General features: G+C 35.5%; 1 protein-coding gene across 1 annotated transcript in view; it reads left to right on the forward strand.

Annotated features, from left to right (window-relative positions):
• carmil3 (capping protein regulator and myosin 1 linker 3) overlaps positions 1 to 26,706 on the forward strand; it is an 80,519-nt gene that overhangs the window by 40,835 nt on the left and 12,978 nt on the right. Inside the window, exons 16-27 of the mRNA XM_051136702.1 lie at positions 2,769 to 2,873; positions 5,779 to 5,848; positions 7,948 to 8,029; positions 8,164 to 8,260; positions 11,564 to 11,618; positions 11,945 to 12,117; positions 14,492 to 14,560; positions 15,116 to 15,209; positions 18,000 to 18,098; positions 21,012 to 21,131; positions 24,897 to 25,010; positions 25,114 to 25,289. Of these exons, the coding sequence (XP_050992659.1) occupies positions 2,769 to 2,873; positions 5,779 to 5,848; positions 7,948 to 8,029; positions 8,164 to 8,260; positions 11,564 to 11,618; positions 11,945 to 12,117; positions 14,492 to 14,560; positions 15,116 to 15,209; positions 18,000 to 18,098; positions 21,012 to 21,131; positions 24,897 to 25,010; positions 25,114 to 25,289 (1,254 nt within the window). The remainder of the gene's footprint in view (positions 1 to 2,768; positions 2,874 to 5,778; positions 5,849 to 7,947; positions 8,030 to 8,163; positions 8,261 to 11,563; positions 11,619 to 11,944; positions 12,118 to 14,491; positions 14,561 to 15,115; positions 15,210 to 17,999; positions 18,099 to 21,011; positions 21,132 to 24,896; positions 25,011 to 25,113; positions 25,290 to 26,706) is intronic.

The following is a 26,706-nucleotide window of genomic DNA, read 5'->3' on the forward strand; positions in this document are numbered from 1 at the left end:
TTGCCAAAGCTCTAACCAGCTTAGACTTGCTAACAGATCAACATCAGATCTACTCATGCTTTTTCTGATCAACCATCTATCTAGACCAGCTTGGACTTGTTAGTAACCATAAATGATCGGCTTACCAGCTGGATTCAGCTACCATCAGAGGCTGGTTTTAAATGGGTTTTCCAGCAGGGAAGAGTGCCTGCAGAGATACAATATGAGTTAAACTGGGACATGAATGATCAGATAGAGCCGATGGACCTGCATGCTACACAGATGATAATACAGCTACTATAACAGCATTAGAGGAAAACATGTTTCTGTATAACAGAATTGTTTCCAAAAGCGAACTGATTAAAACATTTGGAAAAACAGCTTGCAAATTAAGTAAACAATGTTTTTTATTCCAACAATAATTTAGTAGTTATAATTAGCTTTACAACAGAAGTCTGTGATATTGCAAGGAAGTGTGCATGTGCCTGCATGCCAGAAGAAGCTTTAGGCTGAGGAGATACAGAAATACAATGATCCATCTTCCTGTCTTACTCCCTCTGAACCCAAACAGCAATTCCATCTCCCCTCTCGGCACGTTAACGGCATTATGAGAAACTCTCTGAAAAATGAGGCTAATTTTAGCTGAACTTATTGTTCAAATTGGAAGGTTTCTTCATCCTTTGCTACTCCTGCGAATGTGTTTGTTCTTAATTGGGTTTGAATTTGCAGAGGGATAAGTTGAAGATGATTGTGTGTCTGAAGATTGAAATAGTCTTGCATTTTGGCTGTGTTGGGATTGGCGTACTAGCTTACTTGCAGTGCAATATTGTTTATGTAATATTTGTTGAAAATAATTAGTGTTACAGAACGACTTACGCAGTACACTGCATTGTCACATGACCTCATTTTATTTTATAAATTCAGTTTTGAGTAAAAATTCATGTATTCACATTTGACAGTCAAATGTTGAGTTTAAAAAAAGAGATAAACATTGTAAAAACACACCAAGAGACTGCACACTTACATTAAACATTTAGAGTTCATGCTTTCACTGTGTGATTTAGTCTGTTAAAAACATTTAGAATTTCCCCAATTCAAGGTTCAAGGTATCATTTTTCTCACATTTATTTCACAATTCTAAGAACTGTGAGATACAAACTTGTGATTGTGAGTTATAAAGTCAGAATTGCATGATATAAACTCACAATTGTGATAAAGTGAGAATTGCGTGATATAAACTCACAGTTTTGACTTTTTTACTCAGAATTGCTTGATATAAACTCATAATTGAGAGAAATAAAATCACAATTGTGAGATAAAACTTTTTTGTTACATATGCAAGTTTATATTTTGTAATTCTGACTTTTTCTCACAATTCTGACTTTTTTTCTGATAATAGAGGTATAAACTTGCAATTGCGAGTTATAAAGTCCAATTTTTAGGGGAAAAACAGATATGTTCTCAGAATTGCAAGTTTATATCTCACAATTCTGATGCAGTAAAAAACTCGCAATTTTAAGGAAAAAAAGTCAATTGCGAGATACAAACTTGCATTTCTGAGTTTTGCTCAGAATTGCGACTTTATCATAATTGTGAGTTTGTTTCTTAGAATTATAAGTTTGTCTCACAGTTCTGCCTTTATAACTCACAACTGCGAGTTGCAAGTTTATATCTTGCAGTTTTGACTTAATTTCTCAGAATTATGAATTTATATCTCACAGTTCTGACTATAACTTTTAACTGCGAATTTATATCACAATTCTGAGAAAGTCAGAATTGCCAGATGTAAACTCGCAATTGTGAATTAAAAAGTCAGAATTGTGAGATAAAAAGTTGCAGTTACCTTTAAATAGTTTCGTATTCATTGGTGGAAATGGGCTTTCATACAAAAATGTATGAAACTTTTATATGACTTTTATATGTCTTTTATATTTATATCATCTGATATAGTTAATATCACAAGAACAGTTCCTGTTTTTTGCTGTATTATTTATTTATATTTATAGTTATAATTCTCCTTATAGTTATCACTCTGGGCCTTCTAATTTTGATAAATCTAGTCAGTCATTGCATGTTGTTCTCAGTATGCATAGTATATACTGCATCAATATTATAGAGTAGTATGTTAGTATACTATAGTGAGCATGGCCTCTTTTTCCTAGTGCTAATTTCATCCTTTCACAAACTCCCACCTAAACTCCCACACTTGGGAGCGCAAGCGCTCAGAAACATGTACACCCAAACACAGAACCACTGCACACATGGGCACCTCTGTGCGAGGTGTGTAGGCATGTGTGTGTGAGTAAATCTGGTTACGCCAGTGCCATGTGAAGGCAGCAATGTAAATCTGTTTTTGAGCTGATAAGACAGAGAGCTCATGAATATTAAATGGGAATGTTCCCTTAACACTCTCTGCTCTTGTTAACACATTTACACCGCACATTCTTCCCTGTCTCTCTCCTTCTTAAATGATAATGTCACTGTCAAACACAAAAATGTTATCATGGACTGTCATGTTTTTAGTCCCCAGTATCCCTCACTAACTGTCTCTCTCTCTTTTTCCCCATCTCATTCTGTCCCCCCAAATAATTGTTTGCTTGGTCCAATGACAGCGCGTTGAACGTTGTTAAAATGTTTAGCACGTAATACAGATACAAACGACTTCTTTTCTAATAAGCCAGAGGGTATTCTTTTGAGCCCTTGTTCTGCCGTATTGCTCAGGGCTTTGTGAAGTGTGGTATGATGTGTTATGGATAAAAGTCTCCCCTTCTTTTCTGTCATGCTTTTAGGAAAGTGAGAGAGACACTTCCTTCGTTCCGTCAGTTCTTCAGTTCAGCATTCAGCCTCACTCACATCAGTCTGGCGTCTATGAAGATGCCTCCCGACGTTCTGAGGTGAGCCTGGTCGCTGCTTTTTGTGCTGCACTTAACCCTGGCTTAGCCAGTTTAATCTGGCTTAGTTGGTTTCCCAGCACGACCTAGCTGATGCTTAGGTGGTTAGCCAGCTGCTCTCCTACTCTGAGTAATTCACAAGTGCTTAAAACCTCTCTACAGTAAATCCAACAAACCAGCTTTTCACATTCTAGGAGACAAGCTATCCACATTAGGCTGGTTTAAGCTGTTTTCAGATAGATGACATGATAACCCAGGTTACGTTAGTCCAGGATTTGGTAGAGCACATTAAGAGTCATGCTGTCCTGTACTAAACTGAACCGATTAAAGGGGTAGTTCACCCAAAAATGAAAATTCTGTAATTAATTACTCAGCCTTATGTCATTCCAAACCCGTAAGACCTTTGTTCATCTTTGGAACACAAATTAAGATAACGTCTTGGTTACATATGTAATCCTCTTTCCCTGAAGGAGGGAACGAAGATGTCATGTCGGAACGAATCAATGAATTCATCCGTTGGTTCATTCCGAAGTGACGTCAAACGTGAACGACTGAAAGGGAAACGTCTTGGTTACGTATGTAACCCTTGTTCCCTAAAGGAGGGAAAGGAGATGTCACGTTGGAATGAACAGACGAATTGGGATTCCAATTCGTTGGTTCTTTCCAACGCGACGTCAGATGTGACCGACTGAAAGGGAATGTCTCAGTTGCGTATGTAATCCTCATTTCCTGAAGGAGAGAACGAAGACATCACATCGGAACAAACCAACGAATTGGAATCCTAATCTCAGTTACGTATGTAACACTCATTCCCTGAAGGAGGGAACAGAGACATCATGCCGGAACGAACTGACAAATTGGGGTCCCAGTTCGTTGGATCATTCTGACATGATGTCGAATGAGACCGCTGAAAGGGAACGTCTCAGTTATGTATGTAGCCCTCAGTCCCTAAAGGAGGGAAAGGAGACGGCACGTCGGAATGAACAGACGAATTGGGATTGCAATTCGATGGTTCGCTCCAGTGTGACATCAGATGTGACCGACTGAAAGGGAACATCTTGATTACGTATGTAACCCTCGTTCCCTGAAGAAGGGAATGTAGACGTCACGTCAGAACGAATCAACAAATTGGGATCTGAATTCGTTGGTTTGGTCGAACGTGACCGTCTGAAAGGAAGCGTCTCAGTTACGTATGTAACATATGTAACCCTCGTTCCCTAATTCACATCGGAACGAATCAGCGAACTGGGATTTCAGTTCGTCGGTTCATTTCGATGTGGTGTCGAACGTGGGCGACTGAAAGGGAATGTCTTAGTTACGTATGTAACCTTCATTCCCTAAAGGAGTGAATAGAGATCTCACATCGGAACGAACCAATGAATTATGATCCTAATTCATCGGTTAGTTGCGACGTGACTTTGAAAGTAACCGACTGAAAGGGAATGACTTTATTCATCAGAATTATATGTCGGAACGCTGCCTCCTGTGTCATAATGCTCTCGTGAACGTGTCGAAGAAGGACAGGGAAGAGAAGAAATTGTTAAATGAAACTGTTATTTTCGTTTTCTTGCACAAAAAGTATTCTTGTAGCTTCAGAAAATTAAGGTGAACCACTGATGTCACATGGACTATTTTATCGATGTCCTTACTACCTTTCTGAGCCTTGAACATGGTAGTTGTGTTGCTGTCTATGCAGGGTCAAAAAGCTCTTGGATTTCATCAAAAATATCCGAAAATCAACGAAGGTCTTACGGATTTGGAACTTTGGAAGGGTGAATAATTAATGACAGAATTTTCATTTTTGGGTGAACTAACTCTTTAATTTCTAAGATTCAGTTGCTGTATGTTCAAGAGATTGTTCAGTCAAAGAAAAAACATATAAACAAAAAAAGCATAAAACAAATTATCTTCTGAATGTAGATGTTGACAGAAGTTTCACTTTTGGGTGAGCTATCTCTTCAAACACAAAAATCATTAGTTATCACTGCAGTTTTCAAAAATACACAGTTTTCATCTCAGCATGTAGGCCGCAGTGAAATCAATCTGAACATGTGGAGTCATTTTTGTAAATTTTTAAAGGCAAGCATATTTTTTAATGTAATATAGATCTGAAGCGTTTGCTGAACAGAATCAACCACATTCCCCCAAAAAGTGTAATATTTAAGTAATCGTTTTTGGAAAACATGCTCAGCTAAACGGCCCGTTTTTATTATTATCAATGTTAAAAACAGTTGTGCTGCCATGCCATTTTTTTCAGGATTCTTTGATGATAGAAAGTTTAAAAATAACAGCATTTACTTGAAATCTTTTGTGCCATTACAGCACTGATTACTATTAATGGACGTCATCTGGTCCATTAAAGAAAACTATTATGCACTACAAAGGAAACACAAATTGCAAATAATTTTTCTGTCTGGGTGTATTCATTAAATGATTAACGGTTTCATGTGTGAAAAGCCTACTAGAAGAGCTCTCTGGGGATTCATTTCTAGTTTTAGAGCTCTGTGCCCCTAACTGAGGTCAGAATCAAGATGTTCACGCGGCAGCTGCTATTTTGGGAAAGCCAGAATGTTTTCAAACGAAGCATTTCAAACAGGGTCATACCTCCTCCCGGCTCCCGAGCGCAAGACGGGCTGTCACACCCAGCTGAACACCTGATTTTAGCTCTCTTCTGTCAACAGCACCGGCCCACACCAGAGGAGTCGAACTAATCTCTAAGCTCTTTTCCCCTTAATCCTTTAAGACCTGCGTAACGCTTTGACGGTGTCCATATAGACCTTTTCTGATTTGATTTATTATGGAGATCAGCCATGGAAGCATATAATAGAATGCTAAGTCCCTTCAATGAGGCATGTAATGCTGTCAGTAATGACGACGTGCCTGTGTTTGTTTCATGTCACTTCCACAGGGCTCTGTTCCTTGGGCTTTCGTCCAATCCTCACATCACCGACCTACACCTGGACATCAGCGGCTGTGAGGTACTCCATCCCCCCAATTGTGCACCTAAATCTGGCTTGAGCTCTATAAATGCCTGTCTTTCTCTCTGTTGGCTCTAGCCTCAATCCTTCAGTCTGTGGTCACTCTACTGTGTGTACAGAGATCTCGGCTACAGAATTAGTCACAGAGAAAACCTTTCAAGGTTTCTTTTGAGAGTGCAATGTGTGTTTATCTCTGTGAGGCCTGCTTTGCCTTATTTTGACCTCACAAAATCATTTTATTCGTTCTCAAATATCAAATAAACTATTACAGCAGCTGCTTTCCTCAAATCTCTGTACTGTGGATTTGAAAATAATTACATATAGAAGTACAGTACAGTATCTTAGCAGCTTTAGTCAAAAGTCAATTTACACAAATGCTTACTTTCTCAGGGGTTTATATATTTATTAATTACAATTTTAAATGTAGATTTTTTTTTTGGCGTGTTACTTTTCACATGCTGTTTCATACAGTGTTTTAATTTTGTCTAATAAACTTTTTAATTAAAATAAACAAATAAATAAATAAATGTGTATCTTTAAGGAGAAGTTCACTTCCAGAACAAAAATGTACAGATAATTTACTCACCCCCTTGTCATCCAAGATGTTCACATCTTTCTTTCTTCAGTCGATAAGAAATTGTTTCTTGAGGAAAACATTTCAGGAAAGTATGTTCTCATATAGTGGACCTTAATGGTGCCCCCAAGTTTGAACTTTCAAAATGCAGTTTAAATGCAGCTTCAAATGGCTCTAAATGATTCCAGCTGATGAAGAGGGTTTTATCCAGTGAAATGATCGGTCATTTGCAATGACTGTATTGAACCGGAAAAAAAGTTCACGCAGACTTAGACAAAACGAGTGTTTGAGATTGAAAAGTATAGAAATTGTCCATTTGTTTTGAAAATGACCAACTGTTTTGCTAGATAAGTCCGTTCTTTTTTGTCTGGTATCGTTTAGAGCCATTTGAAGCTGCATTTAAACTGCATTTTGAAAGATCAAACTTGGGAGCAATATTGAAGTCCATTATATGGAGATAATTCCTGAATTTTTTTACTCAAGAAACATAATTTCTTATCGACTGAAGAAAGAAGGACACAAACATCTTGGATGACAAGGGGGTGAGTAAAATATCTGTAAACTTTTGTTCTGGAAGTGAACTTCTCTTTTAAAATTAATCTTAACTTGCTTTAGATAAAAGAATTTGACAATCAAGCAGGTTCCATTGTGACAACTTACCCCACATAGTTTATCCTTCAAAACAACAGTGTAACTGTTTAGGAGCTTTTTTTAATAACTTTTTCAGTGATATATTTTTCTTTATATAACTACTGTAAAGTTCTGGCTGCAATATTATTTTTGTAAAGGTAAGGAAAAAATAAATCCTTAACAGGCCTAAAATTGTCCAAAATTGCTCCAGTGTGCACTGTAAAATGTGATAAAAGAGCATTTTTTCGTGGATGAGTCATTCAGGATCTGCTTTATTTTTGATGAAAATGCTAGGGCTATTTTGGAATAGCAAAACAATTTTATCCATAATGTATTTTATGTGCCTGAAAAAAAAATTGACCTTCAAAAAGATGTATCGAGAGATATTCACCATGGTAAAAGGTAACAACTAGCCCCATTTTCAAAATCCCTCAAACTATTCCAACACTGATTTAAAAATTCTGTCATTAATTACTCACCCTCATGTCATTGTAAACTTGTAAGACCTTTGATCATCTATGGAACACAAATTGAGATATTTCCAATGAAATCCAAGGCTTTCTGACCCTGCATAGACAGCAATGCGACTACCACGTTCAAGGTCCAGAAAGGTAGTAAAGACATCATTAAAATAGAATTGTGAGATATTGTTCTTAGTAAGGAGCTGTATTAATGTAGTGACTTATATTTTAAATATGAAAATGCATAAAATGTACTAAGGTCTCTTTTATCAGTTCCCTGAGAATTGAACCTATGACCTCGGTGTTGCTAGCTCCATGCTCATTCAGTTGAGCTATTTGAAAAATATGAGTGCGTGCTAGCATAAATTATACATGTTAGAGGCTTGGAGTGTTCACTGTCTCTTTTTCCTTCTCTCCGTTTGTCTGCCTCTCAGCTCAGGTCTGCTGGAGCAGGGATAATACAGGACCTGTTCCCCAGAGTCTCCTGCATCAGCACACTGGACATCTCAGACAACGGTGAGACATCTAACTGCATAAATGAAAGGAAGCTTTTGTCTGCTCCCAGCGACCTTCAGCCTGTCTCTTTCCCCTCAGTTGCATTTGCTTCAGTCGCTATTGACTCTGCCTGTACATTTCTCTGTTCATTTCAGGGCTGGATGCTGATCTCCTCTGTGTCATTCCTGCCTTCTCCAGACACCCGTCCCTCAAACACCTGCTGCTGGGCAAGAACTTTAACATCAAGGGCAGGTACTTGTTCCCGGACTGAGAGAGGCAAACATCTCAGAACAGACAGTGATATATGTGTACATTTATTTGTTTGGCAGAAGCGTGCTTCCAAAGTGACTTACAAACAAGCATTTAGACTGCAGGGCCAGGCTGCCTGAAGCAGTTGGAAGATAAGTGCCTTGCTTAAAGGTTCAATACATCTTAATCTCTATCAGCAGCATCTGAGGCATGCCGTCGATTACCAAAAAACTAAAAATGTGTTTACTGTTGCGCACTTGCAGTGGAAGCCTTGCAGGCAAACGGGAAATGTGAAACTCTTTGTCAAAGCACTATAGTAAAAATATTATTTGAGCTGTCTGAATGGTCTAAATTGTCCATTTGAAAAGGGACAGGTTTTCTAGGATGGTGAAAATAGATTTTTAACAATATAAAACTTTCAAGGCAAACCTACAATGAGCTCTGAGGTTATGAATCGATGGTATGTGTTTCTGTTGAAGCTATCAGTCAACATAATTACAATATCATTTTCAGAAAAATCACATTTAGTAGAGAAATTCCAGGTGCAGAAGTACACATGTACAGTGGAGATCAAAAGTAGAGAACAACCTATAGTTTCCTAAATTTAAAGGTCACTTCTTATATTTGAAGTTATCCTAACGTATATTAATTGCATTCTGAAGCACAGTATAAAAACTTAAATGATATTTGAAAGAGAACTCCGATCAAAATTAGAGAACACTTACAGTACAGATTATTGATGTTAATCTGGCACCTGTTGCTTATTTTCTTAATTAAATGACAAACCCTATTTCAAGTGGCAGCATTCATTCAATTTTCACTGAGATTGCAAGATGGTGGGCCGCTCTAAGGTGACTGAAACCCTGCACCAAGGGATGACACTTTCAGACACTGCAAAAGAAGTTTGTCATTCCAAATCTGTGATTCCTCGAATATTGCTGGTTTGACAGCAAATTTTGATTCAGTCTTATTCATAATCTTTTGCCATTTAGTTTTAGTCATATTTCTGAATTGTTTTAGTTTTAGTCTAGTTTCAGTCTACTAAATATCACAGGATTTTAGTCGACTAAATCTAGAGTAGATTTAGTCAGCTAAAATCTAATGGGTTTATTTACAGAATAATGCATTTATTAAGCATTTCTCTAAAATTACCAAACTCATTGTATAAGGTTTTATCATCATAGACATAATTTAAATGCTGTGACGCAACATGCCTTTATATTAAAATTAAACAAGAATATGGTCTTCTTTTTAATGAAACACCAATGGTTATATTGGTTATATAATTATGCATTCTTTATAACAACTTGTTTACCACATTCTTCATTCTTTCAAGCAAAATAATTAGATTAGATTTAGATTAATCTTTATTAGCTACTAAAGTCAACAGCAGTGAATGATTTTCTGTCTTTCTTTGTTGCTTGATTAACATCAGTGCCACAGACAATAGCAATTAGGCTGCTTTCCCTTTAAAACCGAATGCATGCAATGTACAGATACATGTCCGATGTTCTCCCAACTGTTTACTTTCACCTAAGACGTAACCGAGTGTACTTATTTGAATACTCATCGAAACTGACAATTCCCCATCATTTTGTGTTTATTTCTCCGTTCATGAGATGCAAAAGAGTACTCGTGTGTTGTGTGAGAGGCGCTGCTTCGGTGTGTGTCTCCGAAAACCGGACCGAATTGAGTTCGAATTTACGTTGTCAAATTTATCCATATGCCTGCTCTTCTTTTACTCCCAGATACTGACGTTTTTGAACATTTTATGAGGCGAGTGCAAGTGTATGCTAGCTTATGTCTCCCCCGGATAGATCAATAGGCTATGATACAGTTCATACACTTTAAAAAAAAAAGTTGTTACAACTTAATTTGTTACCCTGCTGACTTGAAATTAAAAAAAAAAAATATTCCAGTCATCACTTCAGTTAACATTAAGTAACTTAAAATTTCAAGTTGACTAAACTAAAAATTTTAAGTCAGCGGGTAACAAATTATTTTAAGTTGAAACATCTTTTTGGGACATTTTCTTTTTTTTAACAATGTACGCATCTAACCTCATAAACACGCAGCAGATTCGTTCTGAATTAATCCCTTCACCAGTAGTCCATCCATGAAATTTTCGTCTCGTTTTTATTAATTGACAAAAATATCAATAGATTTTCATCATAGTTTTTGTCATTCAAAACGAAAATTTGTTTCGTTATCATCTCGTTTTCGTCTGAAAAATGTTGAAATTAACACTGTTACAATGACACTAATTCAAAAAGGCTCAAAAAGGCTGGTTGTCTGTGTAAGACAAATGCATGAGAAGTCTCTCAGTGGGGAATTGGTTCAACACCGCAGCTGGAATTGCTTGCCAGTTCAGTACCAGAGTCCTGATCTAAAACTGATTAAAAATCTCTGGAAAATCGTTGGCGACAAAGTTAAAAATCTGAAAACCCCACTACAGCTACCAAACTATGGAAGAGCGTGGAAGAGAGCAGACCAAGATCACACCATTGCAGTGTGAGAAACTTGTGATATCCTGTGGTTGCAGATGCTGGAGTCATTCAAAGCGAGGGCCTCTACACTTTCCACTAATTTCTGACAGCTGTAGCCCTCCAAAATTGTAGTTTAGTAGTAGTAATCTTCTTTCATGCTGCAGTGGTTTCTATTCTCTAATTGTGATCACTGTGTTTTCCACAAAATGAAGGTTTTTATTAAAATGCCTTGGTTATTTTGTTAAACATGTTAGTAGAACAGTGGTATACCCACAGCTAACATTCCTTCAAATTTTGATCAATGAAGATTAACAATATTTCAGGAAAAAACCAAGTGTTTATACATTGTTCTCTAATTTCGATCTCCATTGTAGGCCAGTCATTTTCTGCTGTACCATTTTCAGTTTTAATTTTCAAACACTTATTTATGCTGCTGCCTGCTTTCCTTTTACGCTTCCATTGTAAATGCATTACTGCAATCTTCAAATGTTTGTTTTTACGGATTGAGGGATTATTAAAACAGTGTTCTGTGATAATCAACAGCATGACATAGAGTAGATGTTGATAGAGTTTACGTACAGTACACAGATTAACAGATACAACAGATATCCACTCTGAGACAAGCAGTTGAGGTAAGCAGGTTAGAAAAGTCTATGAAACCGTCTGCAATCACAAGCCGAATGTGAGCACACAGTAGGAGGCTCTCAGGGAGGCAGAGGAGGGACTGAGGGGAGGTGTGTGAAGTGTCATTAATCTTGGAGTTGATGGAGTTTATATGTGTGTGTGTGTGTAATAGTCCTGCTATTTCCTGTGCTTGCAGGGTTCTGGACGAGGTTCTGCAGAAACTAGTGCATCTGGTGCAGGAGGAAGAGTGTGTGAGTGTTTCACAATCACACACGCATACACACACATGGACATAACGCTTTGCTTCCTGTATGCACCTTACACTCACACACACACACAGAGTACAAAAGCTTTTTAACAGTCTGCTGTGTGTATTACAGCACTAGTGATTCATCCGTCCTTCCTTCACTCTCTCTCCTTTCTTTCTAATCTCTCTCCTTCAGGGCACAGAGTCCTCTCACTGCAGATATCGCCTTGCTTGATCAATTATTAAGCACTGTTTTTACAGATCACAGACATTGCAAACTCACACACACACATACACACACTCTCTCTCATTGCTCCTCTTTCCTGACAGGCCCTGCAGAGCTTGTCTCTGGCTGACTCCAGGCTTCGTTCGAGGGGCACGGTGCTCGTGAACGCCCTCGGCAGCAACGCCTGCCTGAAGAAGGTGGATTTGAGCGGGAATGGACTCGATGATACAGGAGCCAGGATGCTCAGTAAAGCTCTGCAGATCAACACTACGCTAAGGTACTGTAATGTGAATTACAAAAAGGATTGTTCAAGATGCTGATCGGTCCGTACAGCATCCTAGCAGTGCTAAAATGCACATTATAGTACCTGTTAACCGAGAAGCCAACTGTTATATGTCAAGGGCTAGTGGCCAGATTTACTAAAGAGGGCAAATTAGCATGAGACCACAAACTAATAAAAGCACAGATGGGAGTGGAAAATGCTGTGGGTGATATAATGACAACGTGCAAATTAAACAACACAGACGCAGCCAGATCATATCCATAATGACCAACGGAGCCTACCAAGTGCAGTGCAAATTAGTGTAGGGTCACAAACGAACAGAGCTGATGATAATTAGGTGTGGGTAATCTACTAACAACAAAGGTGCAAAATGGACGAAGGTATGCTTTTTTGGGGGGTGTTAAATAATTGCACAAGTAGAAGTAAATTGCCAACTGCGAACCTTAGTAAATCAACGTGCAATATTCATTACTCTCCTCCCATAAATTTAGCGTCTGAACGGGTAACTCCTATAAATGCATATGAAGTAAGGACAGTTGCAAAATCCATGTCCATGCAGTTTTTCATCACTAATTTTTCACTGCCTGTCACTGGTAAATCTTACAGAAGGTTTGCGCTGGAAAATTTTGGCCTTAGATCTTCTAGTGATATATCCTTTTTCATAAAAGCTTTGCAGATTTCTGCAAAAATCTGATCGCATATAATTTATGATGGTCTACATCCTGTGCATTTTGCCTTTTTTTTAATTAAATGTTTTAGCTAATTTGCTAATGGATAATTTTTTAAAATGTGATAAACATGTCCCTTTACTTTTGTGTCATAAATATGATTTTATGAATTGTCTTTTTATATTCTACCAGTCTATTAAATAATACAAAATATTTGACTGTTTGTTTTGCGCTTTAAAAAAAAGGCAAATGCATGAAAAAACCCTTGTCCCTTTCATATTGGCACCATTTTTATCTGTATTTATTTATTTGTTCATTCATTCATTCATTTATTCATTCATTCATTTACACTACCAGTCAAAAGATTTTAATGTTTTTTAAAGAATTCTCTTCTGCTCAACAAGCCTGTATTTATTTGATCTAAAATACAGCAAAAGCTGTAATAATGTGAAATATTTTTATTATTTAAAATAACTGCTTTCTATTTAAATATATTTTAAAATGTAATTTATTTCTGAGATCAAAGCTAAATTTTCAGCATAATTACAGTGTTCAGTGTCACATGATCCTTCAGATTTCATTCTAATATGCTGATTTGCTGTTCATAAAACATTTGTTATTGTTATTATTAATGTTGTTATTATCAATAATTTTTCAAAATATTATCAATAAGTTTTTCCAGGATTCTTTGATGAATATAAAAATCCAAAGATCAACATTTATCTGAAATTAAAATCTTTTGTAACATTATACACTATACCATTCAAAAGCTTGGAGACACTATAATTTTTAATTATTTAATTAATTTATTAATTTATTTATTTATTAGGGAAATTATAAAAAATTAATACTTTTATTTAGCAAGGATGCATTAAATTGATCAAAAGTGATGATAAAGACATTTTTAATGTTACAAAAGATTTCTATTTCAGATAAATGCTGTTCTTCTGAACTTTCTATTCATCAAAGAAACCTGAAAAAATTCTACTCAGCTGTTTTCAACATAATAATATTAATAAATGTTTATGAGCAGCAAATAAATAAATATTAATAAATATTTTGATGAGCAAATCAGAATATTAGAATGATTTCTGAAGGATCATGTGACTGGAGTAATGACGCCAAAAATTTATCTTTGGGAATAAATTACATTTTTAAAAATATTAAATTAAGAAAACTCAAAATTTTCAAAATTTTACTGTTTTTGCTGTACTTCAGATCAAATAAATGCAGACTTGGTGAGCAGAAGATACTTCTTAAAAAAACATTAAAAATCTTACTGTTTAAACACTTTTGACTGGTAGTGTATACTTATGTATTTATTTATGTATTGATATGTTTATTTTTTTAATGCATTTACACATTTATTTTTGCTCATTTTGTTTTTCAGGGTTAAGCATTAGTGCATCATATAACAAAACAGAACACAGTAGGCACCTAATAATGATATTAATGATTTAAAAACTAAAAAAAGTCAAATTAATAATGTATAAATATAAATAAATACTTTCATCAGCTTTTATGGAATAAAACTAAACTAAACTAAACTGAACCTCAGCAATTTTTGACATTTTCCCTCAAAATTAATGCAGATAAATGTCCAAAATGCATACAGATTTCCATTTGCTGCATTTATAAACAATAAATAATGCATAGTGGTTTAGTAATATAAGATGTCATGGTTTGTTTCTTTCTTGTAGGAGTGTGACGTGGGATCGGAATAACACGAGTGCTACGGGTTTCCAAGATGTGGCTCGAGCCCTAGAACAGTATGAGACACACACTTTCCTCTCACATTCATATCATGCACACTCCTCAGTGCACACTCACCCATGTGAGCACTGACTCACTCATCTCTTTGAAAACTTATTCACAGCATGCTGTTACTGGGAAAAAATAAGAACTTCAGTCCATGCCTACATGAAGCTGTTTGTGATTGCACAGTCTTTCATCACCTCTCTGACCTGCCTGTGATGCACAATTAGAGCATTGTTCTGGAAACACCTTTTTTCCCTTGAGATCTACACAAATGTTATTTAATATAGAAACTTTTTTTGCAGACTTGAACTTGCATTCAGAGGACTGTAATCATTGTGAGAATGTTGTCTTCAGTACAGATCGCTTTGAAAAGTGTTGAAAGAAACATGGTACACTGTTAAAAGTAAAAAAAAAAATGAAAGCAAGAAAAACAACTTATTTCTGAGACGCAAATAGATGGTGTGTAACATCTTCCAGCTTCCTGGAGCTTATTCTTCTCTCTCGTGTTGTGATGTTTGAGGAAAACTTTAATCCTGCTTCTTGATGGTCTTCTTCTCTCTTCCCAGTAACTTCACTCTGCAGTACATGCCTATACCACTCAGTGATGTCACACAGGCGTACCGTAGCTCCCCGGAAAGGACAGAACAGGCACTAACCAAGGTAAGAATGCTGTTTTTTTATTTTAAAGATGATGTTTATTTTATTCGATTCCACATATAATGAATCAAGATTTTTTGCACAAAAAATAAACATAATTTCCTTCAACGTTACCCTTTACCTATAAAAATATGCAGGCTTTTTTGCTTCTATACCTTGAAGAACTACAAACGATCTCTGTTTCTAAATGACCACCTTTTAGGTGAAATAATAACAGCTTATGGATTGTGTGTTTGATGTAGAGTCCAAGATAAGTGCCGCTGCCCAACCCGTAAATAACAGCCTCTTTACAAAACCTGTGCTACATGACAAGTGACAAGTTCACATAACAATCTGTGCTGAAACATGACACACAAACTATTAAGGTCAGACTGAAATGATAAGGGCATAAACTTCAGCCACTTCTTTGTAACACTGGGATTGTTACACAGAGTGATACTGGGCATGCTACACAGAGAAACAGTTGCCAGAAATTTCACTGGCAGTGTGTATATGTATATAACAATATTAATCATAAATAAATAAATAATGCATTAAATAAACGGAGTGTCTATTTTCACTAAGTGCAAACAGCCTGCCTAGTTGGCAGAGGCTATTTGCACTAACTCCGCCCACCAATGTGTGGTAGGGTTAGACAACATTGCGAAAGAACACGCAGCAGTTTTTTTTAACAGTTGTTTGCACTAAGTAGTATTAATAGCATTGCAACTACTATTATTGCAAAGAAAATACTATTTTTACATAGTGTAACTATTTGAGCTTTGTGTAAATTGCATTTATTGCTATTTACACAGTGTTAATAGCATATATTGCTACAGTTGAGGTCAGAAGTTTACATTCACCTTGTAGAATCTGCAAAATGTTAATTGTTTACCTAAATAAGCAGGATGATACAAAATGCATGTTATTTTTTATTTAGGACTGACCTGAATAAGATATTTCACACAAAAAAAACATTTACATACAGTCCACCAGAGAAAATAATAGTTGAATTTATAAAAAATGACCCCGTTCAAAGGTTAACATGCACTTGATTCTCAATACTGTGTTGTTACCTGAATGATCCTCATGAATTATGTTTTTTCCCGTAGTGATTGTTAAACTGCCCACTGTGCTTCAGAAAAATCCTTCGGGTCCAACAAATTCTTTGTTATTACAGCATTTTTATGTCTTTAAACCTTTTCCAACAATGACTGTATGATTTTGAGATCCATCTTTTCAGACTGAGGACAACTGAGGGACTCATATGCAACTGTTACAGAAGGTACATACGCTTACTGATGCTTTAGTAGGATACACAATGCATTAAGAGCTGGGGGGTGAAAACTTTTTGAACTTGAATATCAGGGTAAATTTAACATATTTTGTCTTCTGGGAAACATGTAAGTATCTTCTGTAGCTTCTGAAGGGCAATGCTAAATGAAAAAAAAAGATATTTAGGCAAAATAAGAAAAATGTATTCAGAAGTTTTCACCCCTGGCTCTTAATGCATGGTTTTTCCTTGTGGAGCATCAGTGAGCGTTTGAACCTTTTGTAATAGTTGCATATGAGTCTCTCAGTTGTCCTCAGTGTGAAAAGGTGGATCTCAAAATCATACAGTCATTGGTGGAAAAGATTCAAATATACACAAATGCTGAAAAATCTAAGAATTTGTTGGACCTGAAGGATTTTTCTGAAGAGCAGCAGGCAGTTTAACTGTTCAGGACAAAAAGGGACTCATTAACAACTTTCACTAAAAAAAAACAGCTGTGGATCATTCAGGTGGACTGTATGTAAACGTCTTTTATGTGACATATCTTATTCATGTCAGTACTAAATTACGGGTTTCCTGTCCTACTACATTTATATGATTTTGTTGATTATAATAAATAGTTTATATATATATATATATATAGTTTTATAAATACAATTTTCAGTTTACCATCTCCATAGAACAGACGTTTTGAAACGGGGGCTGTTTCCTTCAGATTTTTTTATTTAATTTCTTTGAATGCTGTATTTCTCAGTTACTTCACTGTGGCTAGGTGGATCATGTTACTGTACAACAAATAGGAATTAATTTTATTTTAAAAAATCTATTTTTGATATTTTCACATTATGATAGGACAGATCAGAGTTGACAGGAGGCGAAGTAGGAGAGAGAGGGGGGCGGAATTTGGAAAGGTTCTTGAGTCGGGATTCAAACTGGTGACACCCGTAGCGCAACAGCGTCGTATTTTGGAACGCTGCCCACAAGGCTGTTGGTGCCAACCAAATAGACATTAACATATAAATATGGGTGGACAGTGCTCTGGAATGCTTGATTCTGATTGGTCAGTCACATGATTTAGCAGTCAAAATGTTTTTCATAATGACACACCCCTTTAAATATACAGTGAGTTTTCAGTAAGCTATTCTTTTTTACATTCAGTCCTAATCATGAATATCTGATTACATCCTTGGATATCATAATAGATGTGACTTATTTGTTTCAAAAGAAAAAGCTAAATCTGTTTTTCTATGATATGACCCCTTTAAATATCCATAGCTCTGTGTGTCCGGCTATTTTGAGATTAACAGTCCCAAATGTTTATGCATATGTTTAATGAGCCCAGAGATGTGAAACTTTTACAAGGTCATCACTGAGAGAGGGACACTGCAGACAATACATTTATCTTTCATTAATTTGCAGCATAATTACAATCATTTCCACATGACTGCATGGCTTATCTGAGCATCAGTGTTCTTTTCTTTGTCATTAATGAGTATTCTCTCTCTCGCTCTGTCTGTCTGTCTTTCCTGCGTTCCTTTTAGATCCAGCGGGCTTTGTTAAGGAATAACCAGACTCAGCGTTTCTCTCAGAAACAGGCGCTTCGGTTGCATCAGGGCCTGGTCACTAGTACCGCAGAACAGGTAAAGGCCGCTTCCTGACCACCGCCACATTGTCTTCTACCACTACTGCAATTCTGATTCACTGACTCACACTTCTAGTGTGTGATCTTGTTGGTTATGTTGATAATGGGGGTCTCTGGGTCAAAGTTTGGGTCAGTTCAGATTAATTGAGTTTAATTGGTGGCTAAATTGCAAGTGTTTCATTTCTGTGCATTTCCTTTATTATGTGATTTATAATGGACTCAAATAAAACCCTAAAGTGTCAGAGACATATTTCAGGGTCAAATGGCACTCTGGGGTCTTTTGTAAAAGCAGAATTGCATAATTATACCATTTAAATTAATTCTCAATTAGCACTTGAACATTCTAGTGTGTTATTTCAGTGCAACTAGGAGCTTCAGTATAATCTAAAAAGCATTCTTGCTTCAGATGTGTGTACTCAGAAAACCCTTTATCAGAAGTTTAATGGTTTAAAACAAATGGTTTTAGCTCGACAGACATGATAAAACCAAACAGATGTTTTTTAGCTGAGTACCTAAGCTATGAGCTGTAGTGTTGCACGATATACCGGCACTTATAAATTATTGCGATACCCTGCTTTTAAAACCGGTACGATTCTGCATTTTACTGCGTTTTAATAAGAGCCGTATTTCTGCGTGTCTGTGTTAGTGAATGGCGCAGACGCGCAGTTTTGTTTACTACAAACATACGCGTGACGCTCGCAGTGTTTTCTGCCTCTGCCGCCTCAATATATGAGTATATGAACACATGAACATCATGTGAGAGTCACTTCATGAGCATTTTACCATTTCTTTTGCGGTAACTATCGTCATATAATGAAGAACCTTCACAGCAACCCTTAAAAAATAAAAGTTCCGTTTAACTTGGACAGTCAGAGATATATTAAAGGAACCGTATGTAAGAAATTTATTTCAGTTAATCATAAAATGGCCCTGACATGTCACTAGACATTAAGAAATCATGTTCATTTCAAATACTTATATCACTGACAACAGTGGTCCGGCCAGGATATTGTCATTTAAAAGTGAAAGTTGCAGCCCTCAACTGATGTTGATGTTGTCATGTTGTGTTTTGGTCTGAGGCGCCACCCTCCAGCTATCTACCAATCACGAAGTCAGTAGAGTTTCGTTATCTGGGTTGGCAGCTCTGCTCTAGTTACAGCTGCAGCTACGAAGGTGTCGGATAAAACATGTATAAAGTTACGAAACCTAAAAGACCTCGTTATGAATCCGAAGTACGTCGTGACAAAGTCCGAAATAAAACAAGGATTTGTATAGGAGATGCCTTTGACAGATGGAGACGGCTGAAAACGGAGAAGAATTTTGTTGGTATAGGCTAAAAGCCCCGTGCTTCTGTACACAGTGGATTTTCCACGGTCGCCCGTGCTAAATGCGTTCATAAAAAGCTTTATATCGCACCACTAGCACGGTATGAAAACAATCTCTGTTCCGACTGAAATGTGGTATTACAGTACATCTTTACGAAATATTTGGCTAATCGCCTTTAGTAAATTTTTGCGACACATAATTACTTCGCAAAACATCTCTCGTGAAGCATAAACATAAGTAACAGAAGAAAAAAAAACGTATTGTGTAGGACTCGTCACTTGCCATTGGAAGCTCCTTGTAGCAGCCTACGTTCCTGCGGAATCCTGCAGCTTAGCTGGCAACCTCGAGTCAGGGGGAAGGGGGAGGGGATACGCCGTTCTACAGTATTTTAAAAGTGATTGCAGTACCAGTTTTGGCCACAATCCTACATACGGTTCCTTTAATATATTACTTTATGTAAAGATAGTACTACTACTAATAATAAAAATACTATTAAAGTAATGTTTAAGGAGTATTTACCAAAAAAAAAATATTTACCAGAATTTATTTACCAGAAAATTGTAAATACACAACACAGTATTTCTGAAATAAAAAGAAATAAATAGCATATAATAAATTAATTCTTTGTCAACTCTAATTATCCTTTATAAATTCGTTAGTCATCCTTTTGATTAAAATGTAATGTAATGAAATGATTAAAATAGAATCCAGAAAATTAATGGAAAACAGAGATTCACAGATAAAACTGAATTTGAGAAAAATAATAAAACGTATTTCATAGAGCCTTAAAAACGTAATTTTTGTTAAACTTTGAATAAATTGCTGTTAAATTGTGCAGGTTTCATGATTTCAATTAATTAGACATGCTTTTTGATAAATATTTTTTTAATGTAACCATTAAAATAGAGTTTAGAAAAATTAAAATAGAATTTAGGAAAAAAATTCATAGGGCCTTCTTTATTTAATTTGTGTCTTTGTTTTATTGTAGTTGTCCTTTAGTTTGTTACTTGCATCTAGATTCTTATTATTAATAACAAAGATAAAATAACAAAAAATATGTCATGATATAAGATTTGGCATTATCCTTTAAGCTTTTTTTTTCGTAGTATTGGTTCAGTAGTAGTATCGTGATATTTTAGTTAGGTATCGTATCGAAGTCAAAATGTTGGTATCGTGACAACACTAACGGGCTGTAAAGGCACAGCCCTATTCTGGCTCTATTCTTATTTGCATTTAAAGGGACATGCGTGAAAACAGCATGTTTCTACTTCCATTCAAAATGGGCAATTTCAAAAGGACAATATAAATGATCTGTGGGGTATTTTGGGCTGAAACTTCATGGACATAGTCTCCTTTAAAAAACATGCATGTGTTTAAACATTTGAGTTTGTGAAAGAGCATCTCTTTCACATGCTAATGTAAACTCCGACTGATCTTACTGTGCATTGTTGAATCAAACTCACACAGAGATATCTCTCTCCTCTCTCCGCTCTCTCTCTCTCTCTGTTGCTCTCGCATGCTCGCTTTCTCTGTCTGTCCCTTTCTCTCTCTCTGTCTCTTTCTTTCTGTCCTGCTGCTGTCCCAGGTGATGGAGCGTCTGTGTGTGCGTGTGCAACAGCAGGTGTGTGTGTTGAGAGGAACAGGTGAAGGGGAAGAGCTACAGGCTGCCAGACAGGTCCTCAAGGAAGCCAGGAACTCTCGAGCTGTGAGTTTGTTTGTGTTTTACCTGTCAAGCGTCTGCACGAACACTCTGCTTTATTTTTTTTATTAGGACTGTTTTCCACAGAGTAGTACAGTCATCACACTTATGAAAAAACACACATATTAGAAAGAACACAAAAATAATATATTTTGAAAGAACTGAATACCTTTATTCAGAGAGGGCGCATTAAAGGGGTCATGAACTGCCATTTCTATTATTTTGTACTGTTCACTAAAGGTCCACTTATAATGTCATCAAGATTTTTACATAAAAAAAACTCATAATTTAGTAGTAACAGGCTATTTTCTGTCCTGTTTTGACCTTCCTCATCAGAACGCTCTGTTTGAATAGGCATGGCAGACTGTAGACTTGGAAATAAATGGGCACTGCTATGATTGGCTAACAGTTGTGTATGTTTGACAGCCTGCATCCTTCTGGATGCTGCTGTGATTTAGGTTAAAATGCATAAATATTCAGGAAATATTAAATGATCTGTAATAACAGACAAAGCATTAGTGACCACATAATAAAAACAGTTACTCACATTTGTGTGGTGTGACATTACTGCATTGTCTTTTCGTTTCAATCTTTCCGAACATCCTGCGTCGAATTGTGCCTTGTTTGTAAATAAATCTGTGGTAAAATGAAGTGAACAAAGGACCAAGTTTTACTGACAGGGTCTGGAAATTCATTACAAATAAAGTTAATTCACTCTTTCCTAAAAGGAAGGCGATTCAAATATTGTTTTTCCACAACTTGGCACTGCACTGGTCATCTTTAGCGTTTGGTTTTTGCATAGACCTGTGTTTGCCTTTCGTTATTTGCACTAAATGCGCAAATCAGTGGGTGGGGCTAAACAGGCAGTGATGTAGAAGCAGGCGTTTGCTGTGTTTACCCACACTATTACATCATAGAGTGACATAAAAACCTGTCATTTTGGCAGACTGGCTTCAAAATAAGCTGTTTTTAGACTAACAAAAAGTTTGGAGTTACAGGATGTTATTATAATACAATGACTCATATGTCAAAATATCAAGGGAATTTTGATTTCTTAGTTCACAACCCTTTAAATGGATCAGAAATAACAGTAAAGACATTTATAATGTTACAACAATGCTGTTCTTTTGAACTTTAAATTGATCAAAAAAAAATCTAAAGAAAAAATATATCACACTTTCCACAAAAATATTGGTTGCACAACTGTTTTTGATTTTGATAACAATAGGAAGTATTTCTTGAGCACTAAATCAGCATATTATGATGATTTCTGAAGGATTGTGTGATACTAAACACAAAATTCAGCTTTTTCATCATCACATTTTAAAATCTTTTAAAAATAGAAAACAGTGATTTTAAATTGTAATAATATTTCACCGATATTCAGTTAATACTTTTTAACGAGATTCTAGAACTGTTCTTACAGGATTTATTAAAGGAGAAGTTCACTTCCAGAACAAAAATTGACAGATAATGTATTCACCCCTTTGTCATCTACGATGTTCATGCCTTTCTTTCTTCAGTCATAAAGAAATTGTTTTTAGAGGGAAACATTTCAGGATTTTTCTCCATATAATGGACTGATATGGTGCCCCGAGTTTGAACTTTCAAAATGCAGTTTAAATGCTGTTTCAAATGATCCCAAATGCGGTTGTAAATGATCCCAATCAAGGAAGATTGGGATCATTTACAACTTGTCTAGTGAAACGATCGGTTATTTTCATTAAAATACAATTTAAATACTTTTTAATTTAACGCTTGTCTTGTCCTGCTCTGCCTGAACTCTGTGTATTCTGGCTCAAGACAGTTAGGGTCTCCAATCTCCAATCATATTTTCTCCCTCAACTTCAAAAATCATTTCAAAATCATCCTACATCGCTGCAGAAGTACTGACACAGTCTTTGCAAAGTGAACATGCAAAGATCAAACACCCTTAACAAAAAAGGTAAAACAGCGATACACTGTAGGACGATTTTGAAGTTGAGGGAGAACGTGAGATGGGAGTTTTTCGACATACCCTAACTGTCATGAACTGGAAAAAAACAGTTCAGGCAGAGCAAGATAAGACGAGCGTTTGACATTAAAAAGTATATAAATTTTTATGAAAATAACTAGTCGTTTCACTAGATAAGACCCTTCTTTCTCGGCTGGGATCGTCTACATCCCCATTTGGGATCATTTGAAGCTGCATTTAAACTGCATTTTGAAAGTTCAAAATCGGGGCACCATATCAGTCCATTATATGGAGAAAAATCCTGAAATGTTTTCCTCAAATAAACATAATTTCTTTACAACTGAAGAAAGAAAGACATGAACATCTTGGATGACAAAGGGGTGAGTACATTATCTGTAAATTTTTGTTCTGAAAGTGGACTTCTCCTTTAACAGAGTTAAATGTTAAGTTATAAATTATACTATTGTTCATTGTTAATTCATGTTGTTTAATAAAACGTTCCCTAATGTTAATTTAACTTGAAACGTTAAACTCTAAATATATTACAGTAACACTGTTAGTTTAATAAATGCTGTGAATGTTTTGCTCATTGCATTAACTAATGTTAACAAATTAAACTATATTGTAAAGTGCTACTATAATTACAATTACAAATCTAATTTATAGTATTTAAGCATTTAACATTTAAAGCAAAAGATTTTTAAGATCATAAAGTCAGGTATGTATAAAATTTTAATTCTATTATCGTACACAATTGCTAGTAGATTTAGTGCTGTGGATTTTGTCTATAATCACATTAAAGGATTAGTTCAGTTCCAGAAAAAAAAAATCCACATAATTTACTCACCCCTATGTCATCCAGGATGTTCATGTCTTTCTTTCTTCAGTCAAAAGAAATTAAGGTTTTTGAGGAAAACATTCCAGGTTTTTTCTCCATATAGTGGACTTCAGTGGGAGCTAACGGGTTGAAGGTCCAAACTGCAGTTTCAATGCAGCTTCAAAGGGCTCTACACAATCCCACATGAGAAATAAAGGTCTTGTCTAGCATAGCGATTGGTTATTTTCTAAAAAAAAAATCAAATTTATATATTTTTTAATTACAAATGTTCATCTTGCACTAGCTCTTTATGCATAATCATGTTGGAAAAGTCACGAATGGCTAGTTCTTCGTCTCTGTACTTAAAAGTTAAAAACTACAAGCATTTGTGGTTAAAAAGTATCAATTTTTTTTTTTTTTTTTTTTTTTTTAGAAAATAACCATTCGTTTGGCTAGATAAGACTCATATTCCACTGCTGCGATTGTTTAGAGCCCTTTGAAGCTGCACTGAAACTGCAGGTTTGGACCTCCAACCTGTTGAAGTCCACTATATGTCGAAAAATCCTGGAATGTTTTCCTCAAAAACCTTCATTTCTTTTTGACTGAAGAAAGAAAGACATGAAAATCTTGGATGGCATAGAGATGAGTAAATTATCAGGGAATTTTTATTCTGGAAGTGAACCAATCCTTTAATGTTGTTATTTGCTTAACATATGTTTTTTAATATACATTGCAGATGGCTGCATGGTAATATTCATTCAGATGTTATTTATATGCTGGCATAAATGCAGATACTTGAGTGACTCAGTTATTGATTTCATGTGTTTTCTGATTATTAATTTAGGAAACGTTCAACTTCTACCTCTTATGCTTTTATGAGCAAACATTAAAAGTTAAAGACAAATCACCTGCATGACTCTGATGCAACCTTCATCGCGGTCCGTGAGAGAGAGTAAGAGATCATGACTGGTGTGTGAATTATGTCTGCACTGTCCTCTAGCTGTACCCCTCGCTGTGCGAACTGGCCCACGTGCTGTCAGTGGACGGTCCGGTGAGACAGAGGCTGGACTCTCTGGCTGGAGAACTGGCCAAAGCAGCTGATAAAGAACTACAGGTGCTGTTTCTCTCCCTCTCATCCTTCAGCCTGATTTATATCTGCTGTCTTGTTCTGATGGAATTGAAAGATGTGATGAGTGATTGATGGTGGATTTGCGCAGGTCATTGTGGACTCCATGGTGTCTCTGTGCCGGGAGCTGTGTCCTCTTTCTTGTGCCGCAGCGGAGTGTCTCTCTCCTCCCCTCTCCTCCATCTCTGAGCGCGTGTCCATCCCTCGTTCATCCATCCGCACCGCTCTGATGGAGAGGGCAGCTCAGGATATCAACAGAGCTCTGGAGTAAGGAAGGAGGCTGTTGAGTTGTTGATGTTTCTGAAATTAATACTTGGAGAATTATACTAAAGTCCTTTTTTGAAGTCGGTTCAGTCGACGGCCATCTTTATAATGCCTCCAGGCAGCAGCTTTCAAAACAGCTGTCTGCTTGAATGGATAATGACAGAAATCTCTGAAAATGTTTTGCACGCTTAGTGTAATCTGTGGTGGAGCTTGCCTTTTTGGTATATTTGTGCAAACTTAAGAAATTGGATTAAGCCTATGACTGGAATGTCTGTAACACAGGACTGATTTTGCGTTAATATCACGGATGCAATCAAAGAAAAAAGTACATGTATGTAAAAAAGGTATAACAAACATGCTGAAGCCTTTATTTTATTTTTTATCATTATTTTTCCTTTTAAGTTTAACTTTAACAAACAACACATTAAATTAATTTTTTCCTTTTATTTTTTCTTCACTTTTTGATAGTCCAAACATTTTAATATAAAGGTTCTACTAAGTATAACACAATTTAACAAACTCTCATTAAAATATTTTTAGTGTTAGTATTATTATTTATTATAGTATTGCTAATTATTTTATTTTATTTTTAGTACAATTATAAGTATTAATCTTAGGTTGAGGTTAGTAGAATAAATTGACATTATTAATAATAATTAATAATAATTTATTATTGATTATTATTACATTTTATTGTATTTTATTTATTTGTTTTATTTGCAGCGTAGTCCTTCAAAGACCACTTAATTTTGATTCAAGGTTGCTATCATGGAAATAAAAAGTCTACATATTTATATTTATAAATACAGAATATATAATAAGGTAACAAATAACACATTAAATGCTTAATATTTTAATTTCCCCTTTTTGGTTACTCTTTTTGATAGTCTAAACGTTCTACTATAAACGTTTTACTAACTATAAGTAAATTTAAACCAAATGTTGACTAACTCTAATTAATTTGTAAGTACAATTTAACAAACTACCATTAAAATATTTTTAGTATTAGTATTTATTATAGTATTATAGTATTGGTAGTTATTTTATTTTATTAGTAGCATTATTAGTATTGATCATTAGTATTAGACATTATTCAATTTATTATTAATTTTTATTATTTTTTTTTAATTTTTTTTTTATTTGTAGCACAGTCCTTCAAGTCTACATATTTATATATATATATATATATATACAGAATTTAAAATAAGGTAACAAACAAATTTGCAACCACATGTCAACTAATTAATTTGTAACTACATTTCAACAAACTCTCATTAAAATGTTATTATTTATTAGTATTAATCTTAGGTTATAAGGTTAGTAGAATTAATTTACATTATTCAATTTATTATTTTATTTTATTTTTATTTGCAGATTAGTCCTTCAAAGACCTCTTAATATTTCAAGTTTGCTATCATGG

This window comes from Labeo rohita, chromosome 2 (assembly GCF_022985175.1).
Source record: "Labeo rohita strain BAU-BD-2019 chromosome 2, IGBB_LRoh.1.0, whole genome shotgun sequence".
Classification (NCBI taxonomy): domain Eukaryota; kingdom Metazoa; phylum Chordata; class Actinopteri; order Cypriniformes; family Cyprinidae; genus Labeo; species Labeo rohita.